The following is a 20,057-nucleotide window of genomic DNA, read 5'->3' as shown; positions in this document are numbered from 1 at the left end:
GATTTTCTCCGAGTGGGGTGGGTGGGTGGGTAGGGGTGTGCAGAGGTAGTGAAGGGGGGCACGTGCACGTGCCCGCGCGCTCTACAGCTGGGCCAGCTCGCACTGCTAAATGGCTCGTGCTGAAAGTTGTGGGCGGACCAGGAGCGCGGTGCTCTCCCGCCTCCTCCTCGTCTCTCTCTCTGGCCCTGTTTCTGTGGCAGAGGCTGCAGAGATTTATTGAGGAAGACACAGAGAGAGTGGAGGTGTGCCACGCCTTTCTGCTTATTGGCGCGATGAAGTCTTATCAGACTACACACCTGCATTCTAGCCTAAGAGTTAGACTGAATTCAAAGCTGCACGACACAAACAATTTCAGATTTGTATTAAAACTTACCTTCTTTTTTACATAGATGTTTAAGGCCTCAAGGCAAGGCAAGTATCACTAATAAACTTGGCATTGGTATTGGATAAACACTACTAGGATCAGCACTTTGTTCATTTAACCCACTATACTGTGTTACATAAAACATTTTTTGAGGAAATTAAACCCCCACCCATATAGCTCCATATACCAATGGCATTCCATCAGGGCAAGCAAGGCAATCAGTGCTTACCTTGTCAAATCCAAAAATAGACATAGCTGTCATAAAGCTCCTAGCTGATTACTTTTCTGCCATCTTGTGACTGGAGTGAGTTATTGTTGCTGAAAGCTCCACTTGTTTTGTGCTCATAGGAAACTTAAGTTGTCTCCATTTTACCCGCACGTCCATTTCCCGTTACTTGAGCTGATCAAGCTGAGAAGCTAGACACTTCTTTCTGGTGGTTTGCACATTGTGAATAAGCAACTGCTCTTTCATGGTAAACTGATGGGAGACCAGCTTGTTGCTGCTGTCTCTACTTTCACTGCTCTGAGACGACTTACAGTCTGCACTTTGTGTGTAAGCACAGCTAACATTAGCAGGCAAACAAGCTTCTGTGATTTATCATCATAATAAATAAGTTTCCTCTTGCTAACCGCTATGTGTGGTTTAGAGAAGATGGAGTGTGAAAAAGTTGTTGATAACTTGTTTAGTACGTTAGCAAGAAAAACTGTGATGATGATGGAATGATACATGGTCAGAGGGGATGGCAGCTCTGACCATGTATCACGACTAAAACAGGCAAGTTGAGCAGGTGCTCAGCAGCACCTTCAGATTAGCATCTATGAGAATCTCTGAATGTTTGGCCATCGCTTCATTTTCACCTTTATCTTTTTTCCATTAATATTTTTAATCGTTGTGTAAATATCGATAGGTAACTAAGTCACACACTGCTCAAGTCTTTTAATTCAGATGTTTTTTTAATGTTAATAATATGTATAAATATACTTTTATAAAATCAAGATATAGGCGTGTGTTTGTGATCTTATGAACAACTATTTAAACTTAGAGGAAAATACATACACATGCTTTCAGCTAATGCCAAGAGTAATATTAACCAAATGCTAAAATGCTAGAAATTTCTAATCAGCACCAAAACCACAAATGCAGCTGATGTTTGGCATTACTGCTCATTGGAGATCTCATCAAAGACAAAGCCCACAGTCCTTGTTCAGTGCAAAAATCTGGACAATAATCTGGTGCTACGTGGGGCTTCACTAGTCTGAGTTTGTCAAGTCACTTGAGTATCTTACATAATTTCTCTAAAAAAAAACACACAGTAAGAAGATATTGCTTAATTTAGTGAATTCAGTAGGCTGAGGCTAACCTTGGATGAACTTCCCAACATTTTTGTAGGAATGCCAACAAAAGGGGACCAACGTTTGGGACAAGTAGCAGACCAATAAATGACAAGGATAGCTAGAAGACATTCACACAAACCTACCTCTACTTTTAATAAAGAAAATAGTTTTTTAAATATCTCACAGGTGAAAGAATTTCAGAAAAGCCATCAAAGCAGTTATATTTTTACTACAAAGCCATAAGTGTCTCACATTGATGCTTTTTAAACAATGGCTCACATGTTAAAAGCAGGAGTAAGATTGTAAAGATCTGCTAACCGTTGTCATTATGAGCATTAGCTCAAATACTACAAATATGATTTTACTACCTCCAGCAAGTTAGTTTAGCTTAGCATAGCACAGGATCTTCCATCCATCCATCCATCCATTCATTCATTCATTCATCCATCCATTCATTCATCCATCCATCCATTCATATTCTTCTGCTTATCCAAATCAGCATTGGGGGGCGGAGCCTGTCCGAGCTGTCAGGAGGCAGCTACACCCTGGATAGACGGCCAACACAGAGAGAAGACAACTTTTTATGCTCACATTCACGCCTACATGACTGTCTTGCTCTGAGGCTGACCGACCCAAAACTGTGCCACACCACTGAAGCTTGTTAATTTAATTAAAAATTACTTATTGATTAGAACTTATTGATTTCATTGGGGTGGCACGGGAATTCAGATTCTTTGATCAGAAGTAAATGTGGTGAACAAAAACACTGGGCACAATTTTTCAGCTCCTTCTTTCCTCATACAAATATATGAAATATGACATGAAATTCACCGTCCAAAGACATGCAGCTTGTGGGGATAGGTTAACTGGATAATCCAAATTGTCACTAGGTGTGAATGTGCGAGTGAATGTGAGTGTGAATGGTTGTCTGTCCCTGTGTGTTAGCCCTGCGACAGACTGGCGACCTGTCCAGGTTGTACCCCGCCTCTCGCCCTATGACAGCTGGGATAGGCTCCAGCGCCCCCCGTGACCCTGAAAAGGATAAGCGGAAGCGAATGGATGGATGGATGGACATGAAATAGGCTTTGCACTGAGCAGCCTAACTGCTTTGCAAAGTACAGAAATGGGTATTTACACCCTTTAAGTAGAAGTAGTACTTGTACTTTGAAATGTTTTAGCTTTGACATGCACTTCAATTATGCAGAATTAAGTGCATGAAGTTTAATGGATCATAACATTTGATTTATTAACATGTACATCAATTTGATATTATAGGTGGGAGTTATTTTGATTACTAATATGCTGCTGGGTAGTTTTGTCTTTAACAACATCTGTTAGCCGCACATATAGCCTTCAAACAATGGTGTTGTCATCCAAAGTACAGTGGTGCTGAAATGGGAAGCAGCAGAAACAGAGAAATACTTGAACAAATTAGAAGCACAGGGAAGCTGTAATTCAGTACTTGGCTAATTGTACTGTTACTTTCTATCCGAGGCTTCTCTATAAGATCAGGCCTGTTTGTGTTAAAACTTGTGTTGCCAAAAATCATTGTGATCTTTGGGATAATCACTCGTACACATGCAGCATGTGCTGCGGTCATGAAGACAATTAGAGAGCACACACACTGCAGAATTTGACCCTGACTTCCAACTGCAAAATCTAATGTTTTCTTTCCCTCTCCACCCTCCTCCACGTTTTTTATTTCACTTTTTTCTCCATTGTGTGTGTGTGTGTGTGTGTGTGTGTGTGTGTGTGTGTGTGTGTGTGTGTGGGCAGTGAGCAGTACTTGGATGCTGCTCTCTTCCTCCTCCACATAACCAGCGAGTTATGTAAGAACTCTAAAGAGTAGCCCGTATGGTACCGGTAGAGTATTTATAAATATGCCTCTGTCAATGCAAAAGAACCACACTACCCCAGAGGCGTGTTAATGCTAATGCCTGCTGCATAGAAGCTTACTTAGAGAGTGCTTACCTGCAGCCCCTCCCCTGTTTCTATTTGCATATCTCCTGTTATTGCTAAGTGCAGAGGCTTTCAGAAGTGGATTCAATATATGTACACTGGACACTCATGAGCCACTTGTCTCAGAGACAAGTGGCTCATGCCTTTCTTGTTATATCTTTGAGCACGTGTTGACACTTTTCACTTGACACTTTAGTGAAATTCACATTCACAACAAAGAATGAGAAAAAGGGAGAAAAACAAGAGTTTTTTTCCACTGAAATAAATATCTTCAAACTACATTTGATTTGTCTGTACTCATCTACCTGTCTGGGTCACATGAATAAGGGTTAAATTATAGGGGGGAAATGTAGTAATTCTAATTAGGCAGCAGGACTGTTTTACATCATGAAATCGTGTTTATTTAAAGCTTGAAAGTCACTTCATGTAGCATGTGCTGGAGCTGGGAGTGTTCGTGTGAAGCTTCCATAAAAACAGAGTGCCCTCAAGTGGCCGGTCCAAGAGCACACCTTTATTGGGTAGTCTTTGAACCTCTGTTTCCCAGAGATCTGTGATGGATAAAAGCATTGGGGATTTTACACCTAGTTTTATGTAGAAAGTGGTTAATATATGAGTAAATATATAAGTATATGGTTGGCTTCGTTAGTAATTTGTACCTGTGTATAGTTATCATAAAGACCTAAAGAAAAGGGGCAAATCACATTATAAAACACTTGTGACCGAGCAGCCATTGCTATTGCTCAGTGTTTTGAAAATCATGTGTCACTACGACAGCAGTACAGGTTGAGTTCAACATCTTCAGGAAATTCTGAAAATTAGCCAACCTCAGTTGTAGGCAATTTGAAACAAGATTTAGCGAATAAACATGAAGGAGAAATACAACATATTAATAAACCTCGCTGAAAAATGTATTCCGTTTAGCATTTTACATGTAATTGCGACTAATGATAAAAAAAAATCGCTTGTCTCCAATAACTCGTCTTGTCTACGGGTTTTAAATGTAATATTTTTCAGAGTACTTGAATGCAGCCTAAGGCCGACCCTTTAGAATTTTCTAGTCTTTGATTGGTTGAGTCATACGTCCGTCAAAACCGAACCTCACAGTCTGTTCGAGTCAGGGGAACAGGTTGGAAAGAGCCCGACGGAGGCTCGTACAATCAAATACTGTTGGTTGCAGGTTGTAACCGGATCTAACACACAAGCTGGTGAGGAGTCGTGTTAGTTTTGCTTCATTTATTGGATTAAAAAAAAAAAAAGGTTGTGTTTTCTGCCTACCGTACAGACAGGCTTGCTTTCCGACGCGTGAAGAATCAACTCGCGCAGTCAGGAGCTTTGGCTTGCCATTATGTGTTGAGCTATCGCGTTAGTACTTATGGTAACACAGGCTAGCCTAAAGCTATATCATGATGTTACAGCTATACATTTTGGTGGTAGCTGGGGTTGAATGGGCTGTTATTCCTCTACTTTCTTGTGTATAATAGTCATGCAGACACAGTTTCACCACGCAGCTTGACTTCTTAACGTATTCATTCCAGAATAACAAATGGCATCATGCACTGTGAAATCCGACTAGCTTAGCAACACGAGGAAGCTAATGTCGTGACTGTTTGTACTGTTTATACCACCTATTACATGCTATAGAGGGACCTTATTAAACGTCGTGCACCTCTCAAAACAGTGTTTTGTATTTAAATAAATGGTTAATAGAGTGGTCGCATACATTTGGGTTTGTATTGACACTTCATTGTTTCCCAGTCTCTTTGCTTTCTCTATTGTTCTACAGTTGTAATATGCATGCACATGCAAACCTGTTTAATAAAAGCCTTTCCTGCTGCATATACTCCAAACTATAACCTTTTTTTTGTTTCTAATGCATATGCAAGTCCTTTTATTCAGCAAGACAGACGTGTAAGGCACTGTGAAGAGAAGCATGAATTTTTAAGCTAAAAGTGGCATCTGAGTAGATGTGGATAGTGTTGTGTTTTAAAAAAAAAAAGATAAGGAGCCCCCCCCCCATAATAAAAGCTTATTCCCTTTTTGTTTAATTCTTACCTTAAAAAGAAAATATATTTATCATATTTTAACATAAACAAAGACAAGCAAATAAAATGAACAACAAACCACCTGTCCCAGTCCCACACGTGGTAATCTGATACTCAAATTTAAATCAATTCAAAGTACACACAAAAAACTGCATGGTTACCATTTACTGTCCTAAATGCTGCTGCAGCCACCACATTGGCCACATATTTCTCTTTCTCTTTCTCCTGGGCTGTTTGCCATTGTTTGTTTTATCCAGTGAGTGGGACACTGGGTCTTTTTCTGTTTTTTTTTCTTCCTTCTTTAATAATTGTGTTTTGGGGAACCAAAATTTTGAAATCATTAAATGTTACTTTGTTACATAATGTTAGTCTTCTAGACTTTGTACATTTAGATGTTTGGTATATTTTTATTGAAATGGTTTAACTTGGCGGGAGTTGCATATATTTGGATCATAGTTGTTATAAAACATGGATGCAACTTCTGTGATGTCAGCCATTGGTTTCTGAAGTCCTGTTCTTGAGATGCGTGTTGGTTGTAAAACAAAAACAAACAAAACCAAGCAGACTGTATGGATGAAAGCACTTGCTCATTGGCTAATGATTTGGAGCGGCCGTGGTTTGGGGGGTAGATCGTTGTCTACCAGTCGCTACCAAGTCTGGATGTCAAAATATCCTTGGGCAAGATAATGAACCCCCAGTTGCTTCCAGTGCAACTACTGGAGTGTGAGTATGTGTGCACATACGGCCGGCTGCAACCGGTTCAGATTGCCCCCCGCCTGCTTCTGCCAGAGGTTTCTTCCTGTTAAAAGGGAGTTTTTCCTTCCCACTGTCGCCAAAGTGCTTGCTCATAGGGGGTCATGTGAGTGTTGGGGTTTTTCTCTAAATGTATTATTGTAGGGTCTACCTTACAATATAAAACGCCTTGAGGCGACTTGTTGTGATTTGGCGCTGTATAAATAAATTGAATTAAATTGCACATGTGAGACGGGCATAGAAAAAGGACCTTTGTGTGACTGGGTAAACGGGGCTTGCATTGCAAAGCTGTGGTATCTGCTTTCTGCAGGATCACATGATTCTTTGTGAGAGCCAATGTTGTTTTAACCAATATGCATTTTATTCATGATATTGTGGAAAAAAGGATTCTACCATGAATCCTACAGTGCTGTCGCTCAGTGGTGGAGGCTGCTGTTACCAGAAACGTGTTTAAATCCGTGAACATTAGTTTGCAGAGTGAGTGTCAGACTTCAGTAATTGTGAGAGTGGTGATTGCTGTGCATTGAAACTAAGCACTGTTCTCGATCATTTAAAAAGAGGGAAGTCTGGCAGTGACCACTAAACCATTTAGAAGAAAAATGGTTCCTGGACTTGACATCAGTAAAACGACAACGTTTTAGTTTTAAATCTAGGATTTATTCCATTATTTTTTCTGTCTATTTTTAATTTTCCTTGAGATTTCATAAAAAGTTTACATGTTAAGCTTGTAATCAATGTTACAAACTGAGGTGTTAAATGATGTTGCAGTCATTAAGTTTACAGGTGGCATTTTGACTGTACGTCTTTAAGGACTAAACCAAATCTGTTTCCTGTTTCCATTTTTTGGAGGACCTTTTTTTAAAGGAAGTAACCGCCCTCCTCTTTTGTTACAGGAAGGGCTCAGTGCAGCGTGGGTGCCCAGGGATCCACTGCCTGAGTGTGGGGAGAGCAGCGGCCGAGACCCCAGAGACATGAACCACACCAAGGGTGGCCTGGTCATCTTCACCGCCAACTCGCACCCCTCGAGCCGTGAGCTGGGCAAGAGGATTGCAGAGTAAGTTCTTAGACATGCACTCAGACACACAAAGCAAGACGGGTTATTTTAGAGTCAAAGCCCATACACGTCCTCCAGGAGAATCTCGGTCTCCTTTCTTTTGTCTCATATGGTAAAAAAGGGACATTTAAACTCACATGTGTCAAGAAGACATGTTTTGCTCTTGCTTCTTCTGTTTAACATGTGTTTATTGATAGCATGAGCCTACATACGCAGTCCTTATGTGCTGTCTTTTCTGTTTTTAGCCACCTTCCCGAAACAACAGGATGATTGTCCTGCCCACCTTCCCTGTCACCAGCTCATCAAATACGCTTAACTCCCATCATTGCATAAACCTTTAAAAAAGGAACCGTTTTCTAATTAAAAGGGAGATAAAAGACTCAAAAAACAGCTGTCTGCAGAGCTAAACTAATAATGGGTAAAGGGTGTGTAGCCTCATTTTAACAGAACGTGTGTGGTTGCTTTGTTAGTGTTTCATCATGTTCTGTGTAAACCGAAAATTCCTACAGTCCAAACGTACTTTAAATGCACAGAGTCCAAACCTGGACTGCACAAGGACATCTGAGTCTGCATGTGTTTATAGAACAAACAGTGTTTGGCTGCTTTAGTGGACACTAAATACCTCACTGTGCACCAGGATGTAAACACTGCTTCTTATTGCATTTCCAAATGAATAGTACATTTTTTAAATGTTATACATATATTTGGTTGTGGGTTGTTTTTTTAAAAATTCATTTTTTTGTTTCAACTTTAAACAAACTTATTTACTGTTGTTTTGTCATTTTCTTTCTCAGGCGTTTAGGGGTGGAGCTTGGCAAGGTGCAGGTGTACCAGGAAGCTAACAGAGGTAAGCTCATATAATAATACATGCTACAAGATTCTTTAAAAACAATCATTTAGTGTCTTCCTAGTTTAAAGCTGTAGCAGCTAGAAAATGCTTAAATGAAAAGATTCTATTTGGAAATAGCTCTGCGAGTAATGAATGCTGAGAATGAGGTTCCAGTGAAAACCTCTATAAAGGCAGAGTACAGGAGTTATAGAAGAGTTGGACACGCATCATCTGCATAAAAAAGAATATTATATGTAGCTCACTGCTTTGTCGATTAACAAAAATTATATCTGCAACTGTTTTGGAACAAAATTAATTCTCTGGGCTTTTGACAATTAGATGACCAGGTAAAAATGGGCGGTGGACATTGATGTGATGGACAACAACAACCTAAATGAAAATACATGGCAGAGTAATAAGTGCTGGGGAATGCTGTTAGCTGCGGCTGTAATTCCAAATACATGAAGCTTACAGCCTTCTGGTGCCGTCTCGGCTCTATCACACAAACCTCATCCGAACTAAAGCGGACAAGATCGTGTAAATTGCAAACTGAAAAATGATTTCTAGTTTTACTGTGTTTGTCATCAGGTTACCTTAACTTCAAAGTTAAAGCTTCATGTTCTTTGAATTCTTTCAAGTCTGTTGTAAAGTGTATGATATGTAGTGTCGTGACATTTTTTATTAGTATTATTCAATCCTTCTCACCCACCAACAGTTAGTACTGCCATCCTATATTTAATATCTCAAACGTTTAGAAACAAAGTCTTTGATTTTTGTACAAAAACTTCCTTTAATCAGCTGCAAGTCACACGATTTAGGTTTCTTGAAAAAAAATGTTCCCCTTAAAAAGTGACAAATTTTTATGGAACATACTATATAAGTGTTTCTGCTTGTATTTGTGGAGTTTTCTCCTTGTACATTTAATAAAATGCTTCAAAAGTGTAGGTTTAAATTTATCGTTGAGCTTGTGAGAGCGTTTAAAGCAGAAACGGAAACACTTCTTGTTCCCCTTTCATGACAGCAGTGCTAGACACAAGGTCACCGTTTCAACTGAGTCTGTTCCTGTTGCAAATAAATTTCCTCTTAGAAGATCACAACCGTCCACTGGGCTTGTACTGGGCTTGTACTGGGCCATGACTGTGCTGACTTTTAAAAGTTTCTAAGCAGTAGAACGCGAAGCATTTCGCATTATTCACCACTGGAACAGTTTCTCTCATTACTGGTGTTTGGGAATGGGTTTGACAGGGTTCGTACGGGTGCTTGAAATCCTTGAAAATGCATAATTGAATTTTCAAGGATTTGAAAAGTGCTTGAATTTCAGATGTGGTGCTTAAAAGTGCTTGAAAGTGTAGCTGTATTTCATTCACCACAAATAACTATCTGATTGAATAGTTTTCTTATCAGATATAAAAATAAAATGAGTCACAAAATGTAAAAGAAAAATTTCCCCGCCTGGCTGCCTTACGTCTGTTTCAACGTGTGACCCCGCCCCTCCCTCGGACAGTCGGGGATGAGTGCGCTAACATACCTGTAGGCTGCTGTTTTAATGAGTGTTTGATGGAAAACAACAATGGCGGAGTTTGCGCTCTCCAGCATGATAGGTGAGTCCTAGTAAATAATTTTCCAGTACGTGTACGTTACACATGCTATTTTTTAAAATTATGATTATTATTATTTTGCTATCAAACTCGCTGGAGAAATGATTGGAACGCACTGAGTGTGATGCAGTATGGCAGCGCTGTTATGGAATATGCTGTGAACTTAGCTAACGTTACTTAACATTAGCCCGATGCATAACTAGCTAACTTAGGCTTTCTGATTAACCCTCTGGGGTTGACGGAGCCAAAGTCTCCATTTCAACTTGGGTCAACGTGCGGACTTCAAACTACATACCAGTGTTTAAACTGTGTTGATAGGCCACGTAAAACCGGTGTTTGTTTGTTTGTTTTTTTCTGAATAAAACAGCTGTTTACTCCGGAAGAAACGATAAAAACAGCGTTTTCTAAGGAGAGCGCTAGCAAACACGCTTTGCTTCTGAGTGAAAAAAGAAAAGGAAAAAACACTCCTTCCCTATTGGTGGAAAAATGTACCATGTCGACCAATCAAAAAATGATATGGCAACATGTGGCATCTGGTTGTTTGGGAGGAGACGGAAGCTTTAGGAGTGACAGAGAGCGAGAGAGCGAGAGTTTTGATACTGAGAGGTTTGTGACGTTTGCCGTGTTTGGAGTCTCGGGTTAGTGTGTTGTCTTGTGTAGTTAGTGTGTAGTCGTTGTTTTGTTTTGTGTGTCAGTTCTACTAGTGAACAGTTGCTGCCTTAAAGCCACCAAAGGCAGACTGCAGTGTAAACGCTGAGTGACACAGCTGCTGTCAGACCTGCAGGTTTATCCCTGAGCTGTTCTCATGTGTTATAGTGACACAAACTATTTTTTGGAGTTGCATAAATAATTTCTGTGCCTTCTTATTTGATGCAGAACACTTGATTGTTCTATATAACCACATAACTTTGTTGTTTGCAAAACTTGTGCATATTTTTTAAAAATGTAAAATTTCTATTTTCATTTCAAGTTATGAAAATGATTCGTTAAACATGTTTGTGGTTTTTACAGTCAAAAATATCACTTTCTACTCGTATTTTACATTTTGTCTGAATTTAGATAAATTGTGCTGACACATTATGTCAAAATGAGAAAATAACAGATTGGCAAGATAAACAGTTTTTAAAGGTGAAATATAGAGGCCAAATCAAAAGTAGTCAAAAACAGCCAGTTAAACCCTGGACACCAGCTTTTTGGAGTATTTGAAATAATGGTAATATGAGTGATCCATGTGGTTTTATTGGGAATTAACTTAAAAAACAAACAAATATCTGTCTCCTATTTCTTGTCACACAGGAAAGAAGCATCAATATCTGATGAGAAGACTTATTTATTTCTTTTTTGTTTTCCAACAGGAGAATCTAACAAGTTGATTTGTTCACATCTTAATTTTTAAGTGAAATGTGCATTTTGAGTTTATACACGATAAGGCGACCGTTTCCTTTTGCAGTATATTTGTGTTGTACGTTTTTCTATGTCTTAACAAAAGGGGAACAAAGGTGTTTAAGTTCACCTGGGATGATTTGTTTTAATGTTCACATGGTCTTACTGAGGTGATGCGAATTGAAGCATGCATTCTTTTTTTTTTTTTTGGCGGGAGGGAGGGGGCTGGAAAAGCTTGAAAATGGACCTTGAAAGTGCTTAAAAAGTGCTTGAATTTGACCCTGAAAAGGCACTTGGTACTAACCAATAATACTAACCAATAATACTAACCAATAAAGAAAGTGGCCCTGTGTCAAGTTGTTAGCCCAGCAAGAAAAGCTGAAGCTGTCACTCAAGTTATTCCCCCAGCTGCAACCTTTATGTCATTTATCCTTTTTATTTTTATAACAAACAAACTAATTACAAAACTTACAACATACAGCAGCCAGGTCAGCACATATCATACCAAAATAATAATATAAAAGAAATGCTTCATGTTTTTACATACGTCCTCAGAGGGAACAAAACCGTGACAAACAAAAAAAAGTGTTTCTCAGAATCTGCGTTCCTTCGTGGCGTCAGATCGTCCCTGCAAGAGAGTTTTCGGTATCGTCAGTTAGCCTGGCCAGCAGCATGTTCATATGAATCGCAGTCAGCCTTGTACCTGGATCGCTGTACTCTGGTGTTTGGAAATATTAGGCATTACTGTTGGTCCCCCAGTAGGCATATTCCTGGTGACACTGTTGTAACGTTGTAATCTTATTTTCCAAAATGGGAAAATGCATTTAGAGTCCCAGATTGTATAACGCTTTCTGGTTCTGCTTGACATTTCCAGCATATGTTATTGGTAAGTAGAAACCTAGATGCAATAAAGTAAAATCTGTGTACCATCTTATTTTCCTCTAGTTCTAACCATGATTTCTGTACATAAATCACCTGTATTGTGTTTTCCCTTTGTAAGCCATTGTTTCCAGTAAACAGTTTTCCCAACACAGACAGAAGGGTTGAACCATAATGAGGAATACGGCTGTTTAAAACGTGACACCATGTGCACCTCCCTCCATAAATGCATGGCGTTGAATTTATGGAGGGAGATATATTGCATATCTGAGGGCTGTGCTGTTGCCATTACTGCTGTCAGTGACCTGCAGCGGTCTGTGCTGCTACTGTACAACATGCTGTGTAGTGACGCAGCTAAACCCCTTTACAAGCTTTTTTTTAGTCCAGCATTAGGATACAATTGCAAATAACAATCTGTAGCTACTTTACTATGTTAGTTTCTTCTAATAATACTACTAATAATAAATAACTGCATCATGGGCATATTAAAAATGCAAATTCCATAACCTTAAATTTCCATATTTACTCAACTTACACTAATATATGGATCTAATGTTGAAACACGTTGCATTTTATTACCTCTTTTGTGACACATGATGGAGACCTGATTGTGTCCTTGAGACCTGTGTGTTTAAATGAAAGCACGAAGTACAAACATTAAGATGGACTGCTACACATTAAAATGACACATTATACGTAACAAATTAAGAAAACATGAGTAGTTGCAGACAGACTTGAAATATTGTAGCTTGTTCCATTTATACACAGCAAAGTATTTAATCCAGTTTTTCTCAGTTCAGCTGACAGTGTGGTAACAGTAACGGAGATTTAACGGTGTAATGGTTTAACATGTCCGGAGGGGTTGTGTTTCTTTCTCAGTGTGTAGTAGGGATATGTGTGACTCAGGAGTTGTTGCTGCTCTGGCTTATCAGCTCCTACAATGTTAACAAGCAAAGCTTTGACATAAATGAGCAGTTGTATGCGATTGTAGCAATGCTCAACCACGCTCTTCGTGGTCGGTGTAACATTTCTATGACCAGCCTTTGTGTTCTCGTTAGAATGTTTTTCTTACTTTTAGATTAGTCCACTACTCTTATTTTTCCTTCTCCTTAAAATGACCGATCGGTTGGTCATCAGCAGCAGACCTGGTCTGTATATAAAACGTGGGCGTAGCTCTCAGGTGTGGAAAGTATTTTGTTTTCTCATCTGTTTTTCCTGGGAAGCACATTTTTGGAATGCTAGTGTCTACGATTTAGGACAGTGAGGGTGGAGGTGGTAATGAGGCTGACAGGCTGTTGTAGGCTTTGTTAGGGGGCGTGTACCGGTGAGGCTCAGTGCATGTTTGTGTGCGCGCACATTCTCTCTCTGCTCTTTCCTTCTCACATCCGCTTTTTGTTTCCATAGAAACGCGGGTACAGATCCAAGAGTCGGTGCGAGGCAAAGATGTCTTTGTCATCCAAACGATGTCAAAGTAAGAGAGAAGACAAATATTTATTTGGACGTTTCCCCAGAAACGTGTCCCTCACGTGTAATCGTCTGCTTGTCTCTCTGCACTTCAGGGACGTGAACACCACCATAATGGAGATGCTGATCATGGTGTACGCATGCAGGACGTCCTGCGCCAAAAGCATCACGGGCGTTCTCCCCTACTTCCCCTACAGCAAGCAGTGTAAGATGAGGAAGAGGGGCTCCATCGTGTCCAAGCTTGTTGCATCAATGATGTGTAAAGCTGGTGAGTCTGTCCCTTTAAAGCACTCAAGAAGAAGACAGGACACTATTCAATGTCACATATCGTAGTATTTCAAATACATGATCTGTACAAACCACAGACATGTTACAAGCTGACATGACCATGTTTGTGTAGGCCTCACCCACCTCATCACCATGGACCTCCATCAGAAAGAGATCCAAGGCTTCTTCAACATCCCAGTGGACAATTTGAGAGCCTCCCCGTTTCTGCTGCAATATATCCAGGAAGAGGTCATTTCTAAAAACAGATGTGACACACACGCCTCATTTCTATCACTTTTATTGTTTCTAGTCTTAACTTTAACAAATTTGATGCTTTTTTGATACTTTTCTACATTAGTTCATCTCTTGTGTGTCATTTTAGCTCCTCTCCCTTTAAGCTTACTTCTGATTGGCTGACTCGGGTGGGAGCAGGTGGGAGGGGCTTCTGTGCCCGAGATGGCCACGTTTTCCTTACTAATTTCATTCGTAAACAAAAGCCAGTCTGAAGGGATTAGCTGTATTTTCCTGACATCGTTCTTTGACACTTGCACCACATCTAGCATGAGCATCCACCCAGTTACAGTGTTCATATTAGCAAGGCTGTTTTGCTGACGTTAGGGGCTCTCTGCCTGCTATTACATACAAAATCAGTCTAGTAAATGGGAACAAGGTCCAAAGCTACCTGGTCCAGTGTAATATTGCAGAGCACCATCACACCTGAAACACCATCACTTCTGCTGGAAGTAGCACATGGACAAAGGTCACCTTATACAACAAAGAAACTTGTTTTGAACTTTCTTTAAACAGACCAGTTTGTCCATTTTTATACTGGGATATTATTTAGGATGTAATTTAAATTTAGGAGTCTGTAACCTGCAGTACACACCTGCTAAACTATCTATCCAGGCATGCCTGCTGACACCTGGATATGAACATATATTAAACACGTAGAGAAACAAAGAAGCTTGATATTCTTGCTTGCTGAGTTCTGATTGGATAAGCTATTGTGTGCTTAACCGTATCTAACTCTGACCTCAGTTTTGTGTCTCCTCCCCCTCAGATCCCCGACTACCGAAACGCTGTGATTGTTGCCAAGTCGCCAGCTTCTGCCAAAAGGTAGGCTCATCTCCTCCCGTCTGTACGAAGTCGCCTTTATCTGTGTTACCATTGCTGATGAGGCCAGCTTGTTGCTCACTTCCTTTTTGTAGTGCTTTTATTTTTGTCACAGTGTGACATGAGTTCAGGCTGGTGTCTGTGTGTCTTGTATTGGAGTAAGTTGTGAAGCGCTGCTGACTTGGTGTGCGCAGGGCTCAGTCGTTCGCCGAGCGGCTGCGTCTGGGTATCGCAGTGATCCACGGAGAAGCTCAGGACGCCGAATCAGACCAAGTAGACGGCCGACATTCCCCACCCACCGTCAAGACCACCGGAGCCATTCACCCCAGCATGGAGATACCATGTAATGCACGCACACTTGCAAAGAACTCGTCACACGCAGGACTTTGTGCACCCCGTATGAATCACAGCAGGACTCACTGTCTGTGTTCCCTTCCAGTGTTGATCCCTAAAGAGAAGCCCCCCATCACTGTGGTGGGAGACGTCGGAGGACGCATCGCCATCATAGTGGTGAGAGATGACGCACAGTTTCTGAATTTTGGGATGTCAATGTAGACAATATGTCAAATCGACCCACTTGAAAATGCGTGTGAGTGAAAGTGGCTGCAGGAAACTGAGGCAGCACTTTGAGAAGTCGGTCAGCGGTACCTGCAGCCATAATGAGTTCACAGTAACAGTGAGAGTTAGTAGTTTGCTGAGAGGATGTAGCTGTGAGCTTCCTGACTCGTGGTGGCTGCTCCCTCCAATTAATCAACAGTCTAACAAAAAAGCCCCAAACGAACACGAACATGATCAGCATGAACTGCTGTGAGGAAAAGTCCTTTAATTACTTCAAAATGAAATCCACCCTTTCACTCGCTGAATCCTTTTTGAGGTGAACCAGCATTAGATGTAAGCACAGTGTTACCATTAGCAGTCATCTCGTTTTCACAAAGACTGAGAGGAAACTGTGAGAAAGCGAGTCTAGCCAATCAGGAGTCGTCTCTGTGGTGCAGTAGTTAGTATGAAAGTGTGTCACTTATAGATTTATTAGTCATAAGTGATTAGAAAACACACTCAAACACACCTGAATGGTGACTTTGCCCTAAACTAAAGTTTAAAGCATGTTGATCTCTGTCACACATTACACAGCTTCATTAATCTGTGTCTGTTTACTCATACCAGTCCCAGCACTCGACAAATACCCTGATAACTCCTGCTATGAACACAGTTAGCCAAGTACAGTTACATTTTATATATATGTATATTTTAAACTGTCATGCATCAGTGCCTCAGCACACGATGCTGATCCTGTCCTTGTGTGACTGCTGGTTGGATCTCTCGGGGCAGAGGTGGGACAGCCTCCATGTTTCCCTCACAGAATATATTTCTATTAACCCTTTAGAGCCGGTCAGAGCAGCATGCTCCGTTTTGCATAACTATTTTTAAATCCCGGTAGCTCTGCAACCGCGTAAGCTAGCGCAATAGTTTTATTTGCATATGAAACCGGAGGAGTTGTACTTACATCTGATCCCATCAGCTTGTCCTTGGTCACAGTTTCCTTCCACATACAGCTTTGCAAAAGCTGCATAAAAAGCAGCAACAAAAACATAATATTCCAGAAACACGCTTCGCCGATCCGATCAGCTGTTTGTAACACTTCCTACGTCCATCAGCGCGAACTATCGCATGTCCGCCATGACCTGCCCGAAACCGGAAGTGACGTCATTTTGCGGAAATGTAGTTTTTTACCATCAGGGCCTCATGAGCCTATACTGGTGTTTTTAAAAGTTATCTTTGACTTTATGACTTCCTGTGTCGTTTCTGGGATGCTTCATATTGCACTGCTGGAAATAGTTTATTTTGATGCATATGCTGCTTTTTTGCAAATTTGCACTATAATATTTATTTTCGTTTTTCCTGCAGTGTATAAAAATTGGTGTATTTCAAAAATAAAACTATGAAGACACTCAAAATAAATTTCCTGTGGTGGGAAACTATTTTGTGCAACTTTTTTGTATTTACAGTTTTGAGGGATATGCCTCTTAAATTTCTCTAACTAGAAATATATGTTAAAAAAATAAAATTTTTATTTATTTTTTTTTGTAGTTTTTTGCAATTTATGTAGTTACTATGCACTTAATGCATGCATATTATTAATATTTGGGCTATAATGGTTGTATTGATGTATAGCAACTTGAAATGCTCCTAAAAATGGCTCCACAGCATGTAAAAATATAATATAAGCTCTGGCAGACTTGGTTCTATGGTAGGTCTTAAAGGGTTAATGATTCTTGGAGTGCCAGCTCACTCACTCACAGGTCTTTCATACAAACATGAAGTTGAATTCAGTCACACTGGTAATCTGCAGAAATTGGCCTCTAAAGACTAGCAGGACAAAGAGGAGATAGCTGCACAGCTGTTACAGTAACATGTTTCCATAACGTAACATTAAATCTTGTGATTTTGCTCATTTTTGTCCTGTCGAACTGAACTGTCTGGGTGTGGGTCGACTCTTTCACTCAGTCAGAAAAGGAGGAATGTTGTTGAGTAATGTGGAAAATGATCCCGCTCCTCTGTGCCCTGAACGAGCAGTTTTGAAACCTTGGTATATATCAGTACAGACCGGGCTTGATGACCATTAGAACAGCTTCTGGGTGTTTTCCAAAGATTAGCCCCAGTAAGCTGCGTAGTCGCTAACTGACGCAAACTCAGACATTTTGTTCTATAAGCAGGTCTGAAGTATGAGGAACAAGCTTTACCTGCAGTAGGTGTCCCAGGTGGAAAACGCTCAGTGAGAATTAGATTCTTTTCTTTGTCATATTTCAGTAAACTGCAGTTCTGGATGGGTGTGAGTGTGCAAATCAGTTCTAAAACTGATCATTAATTGGAGCACTAGAAGATTTACTGAATGTAAGTTTCCGGAACAAATTACCGATGATGTTAACGTAAAAATAAAAGTTCAACATCCATATGGGAAGAACTGAGAGAGGAGGGTGAGCTAGGCAAAATTACTGCGCCGCATCAGGAACACCGAAAGGAGGTTGGGTGGGGCGGACTGTCCTCAGCACGTTTAAAACCATGCCCGTTTGTCCCCAGGATGACATCATCGATGATGTGGACAGCTTCGTGGCAGCAGCGGAGACGCTGAAGGAAAGAGGGGCCTACAAGATTTTTGTCATGGCGACACACGGCCTCCTCTCCTCAGACGCCCCCAGGTTCATAGAGGAGTCGGCAATCGATGAGGTGAGTCGTCGTTCTTAGGCTTCCGTCAGCATGGCCGCCTCCTCCTCACGTGTGTCATTGTCTCCAGGTGGTGGTGACCAACACGATTCCCCACGAACTCCAGAAGCTCCAGTGTCCAAAGATCAAGACGGTGGACATCAGCATGATCCTGTCAGAGGCCATCCGCCGCATCCACAACGGAGAGTCCATGTCCTACCTGTTCCGCAACATCGGAGTGGACGACTGAATAACCTGTCTCACTCTCTCACTCACACACACACACACACACACACACACACACACACACACACACACACACACACACACACACACACACACTTTGCCTTCTCAGTCCTCTCCTGATACATAGATGAACGATGAGCGTAGTCAGCACCCTGAAGTGCTACCTCTATCATAACATACGAATATGAATGCTAACCTGTCCTTTGATTGCAGCTGAAGGATGTGGTGACTGAACACACACTCTCATGCATGCGTATCTAAGCACACCTAGTTTTGTTCATAGCTTTGACCAAACACACACACTCTCTGATTAGTGTCCCCAGTGGATATTAAGGGATTACTGCCGAGCTCTCCGGTGGCTGCGCTCCACACGCCTCAGTTCCTTTTGTCTTGTATCTTTCCCCCATAGAAATGATGTCGAGGTTAAATCAGCTCATGTTAGCACTCGTTTGTTAGCACTGAATGTGTCTGATGTTATTAGTAAAGGAGATTGTACTGATAATGTCGGTGCCTTCCACAGGACACAACACACAGGCCTTCGCTGCTCTTTTACACCTCGCCCTCGTTAGCAACTCTGGAATATACGCTTCACAGCTAATGACCACATGTTGTGCATGTTCAAATCCAAATGTGTGTTTGATTATTTCTGTGGTGTCTGAATGTGCAACTAACACGGCTCATTTCGACTGGTCCCAGCAGCCATACGTCTGAGTGGATGCCATAGTGTTTAGATGTTAATCTGGTGTCAAATCTACTAAATGCTAATGTTGACCTGCGTTTAACAGGAAGTCTTTGGATCTTGATAATTGGATGTTCCATTTAATGACAGTAAGTCATCCATGTAAATGTGCCATCATCTCAATACTTAGTGTTGAATATTTGTTCGTGTCACAAATAAACAGGGCTCTGGATGATTAAAACCTGACGCTCCAGTTCCAGATTTAAAGTGCAGTCAGTCTCCGGTTAGAAGTTTGAGGTTGTTCTTCATAAACTGGAAATCTTCCATTGTTAGATCCCTGTGAGGGAGACTGAAGAAGTTTGTTTCAACACATTGTCCAAGTTTAAGTAAAACTTCAAACTGTGGCTAAAACAGGAAAAATGCATTTTTCTGACTAGCAAAACTTGACTGAAGCGGGTCTTTGTCACTTTATCAGATGCTCCCAAAATGTTTTGTATTTATTTTCTGGATTTAATATGAATAAAGATAACCTATGAAAGGAAAATGTCTTCTGCTGTGGTGGTTTGTAGCTTCATAACTGGGACCGTGTTTGCTTGAAAGCATGAAATGCTGTTTCCATATTAACCTCCCAGGACCTGGCGTCCACATATGTGGACATCACATTTTGGGACGTCGAGACCAAAATATGTAATTTTTCTCTACAAGAGCCTGATATCCACCTACGAGGACATCATGCTGCCACTGTTCTACCAAAATTTGAAACAAATGTCCTCATGTGGATCTCATTATTTTAGGTTAAAAAAAAAAATTGGTAATTCTTTGTTTTTACATTCTTTTGGTCCCAATTAACCCAAATAGCAAAGAAAAATTATAAATGCTGCCATGAAAGAG

General features: G+C 40.7%; 1 protein-coding gene across 2 annotated transcripts; it reads left to right on the top strand.

Moving 5' to 3' along the window:
• Positions 1–4,733: 4,733 nt before the first annotated feature.
• Positions 4,734–19,710, top strand: prpsap2 (phosphoribosyl pyrophosphate synthetase-associated protein 2). Of its 2 annotated transcripts, XM_085402915.1 has the most exons (11): positions 4,734–4,863; positions 7,347–7,507; positions 8,302–8,354; positions 13,601–13,667; positions 13,756–13,928; positions 14,061–14,176; positions 14,988–15,043; positions 15,235–15,383; positions 15,480–15,550; positions 18,119–18,265; positions 18,333–19,710. In XM_085402915.1, the coding sequence occupies exons 2-11, from the start codon at positions 7,425–7,427 to the stop codon at positions 18,489–18,491; spliced, it is 1,074 nt and encodes a 357-aa protein (XP_085259041.1). In that variant the 5' UTR covers positions 4,734–4,863; positions 7,347–7,424; the 3' UTR covers positions 18,492–19,710. The 2 variants fall into 2 exon arrangements, with proteins under 2 accessions (XP_085259041.1, XP_085259040.1); XM_085402914.1 differs by having other exon boundaries at positions 15,235–15,550.
• The last annotated feature ends 347 nt before the right edge of the window (positions 19,711–20,057 follow it).

Source organism: Rhamphochromis longiceps, linkage group LG4 (genome assembly GCF_057381845.1).
Source record: "Rhamphochromis longiceps isolate RC_006_pf linkage group LG4, R_longiceps_female_GT1.1, whole genome shotgun sequence".
Classification (NCBI taxonomy): Eukaryota; Metazoa; Chordata; class Actinopteri; order Cichliformes; family Cichlidae; genus Rhamphochromis; species Rhamphochromis longiceps.
Note: the sequence above shows the minus strand (reverse complement) of the source record. Positions and strands in the feature narration are given on the sequence as shown.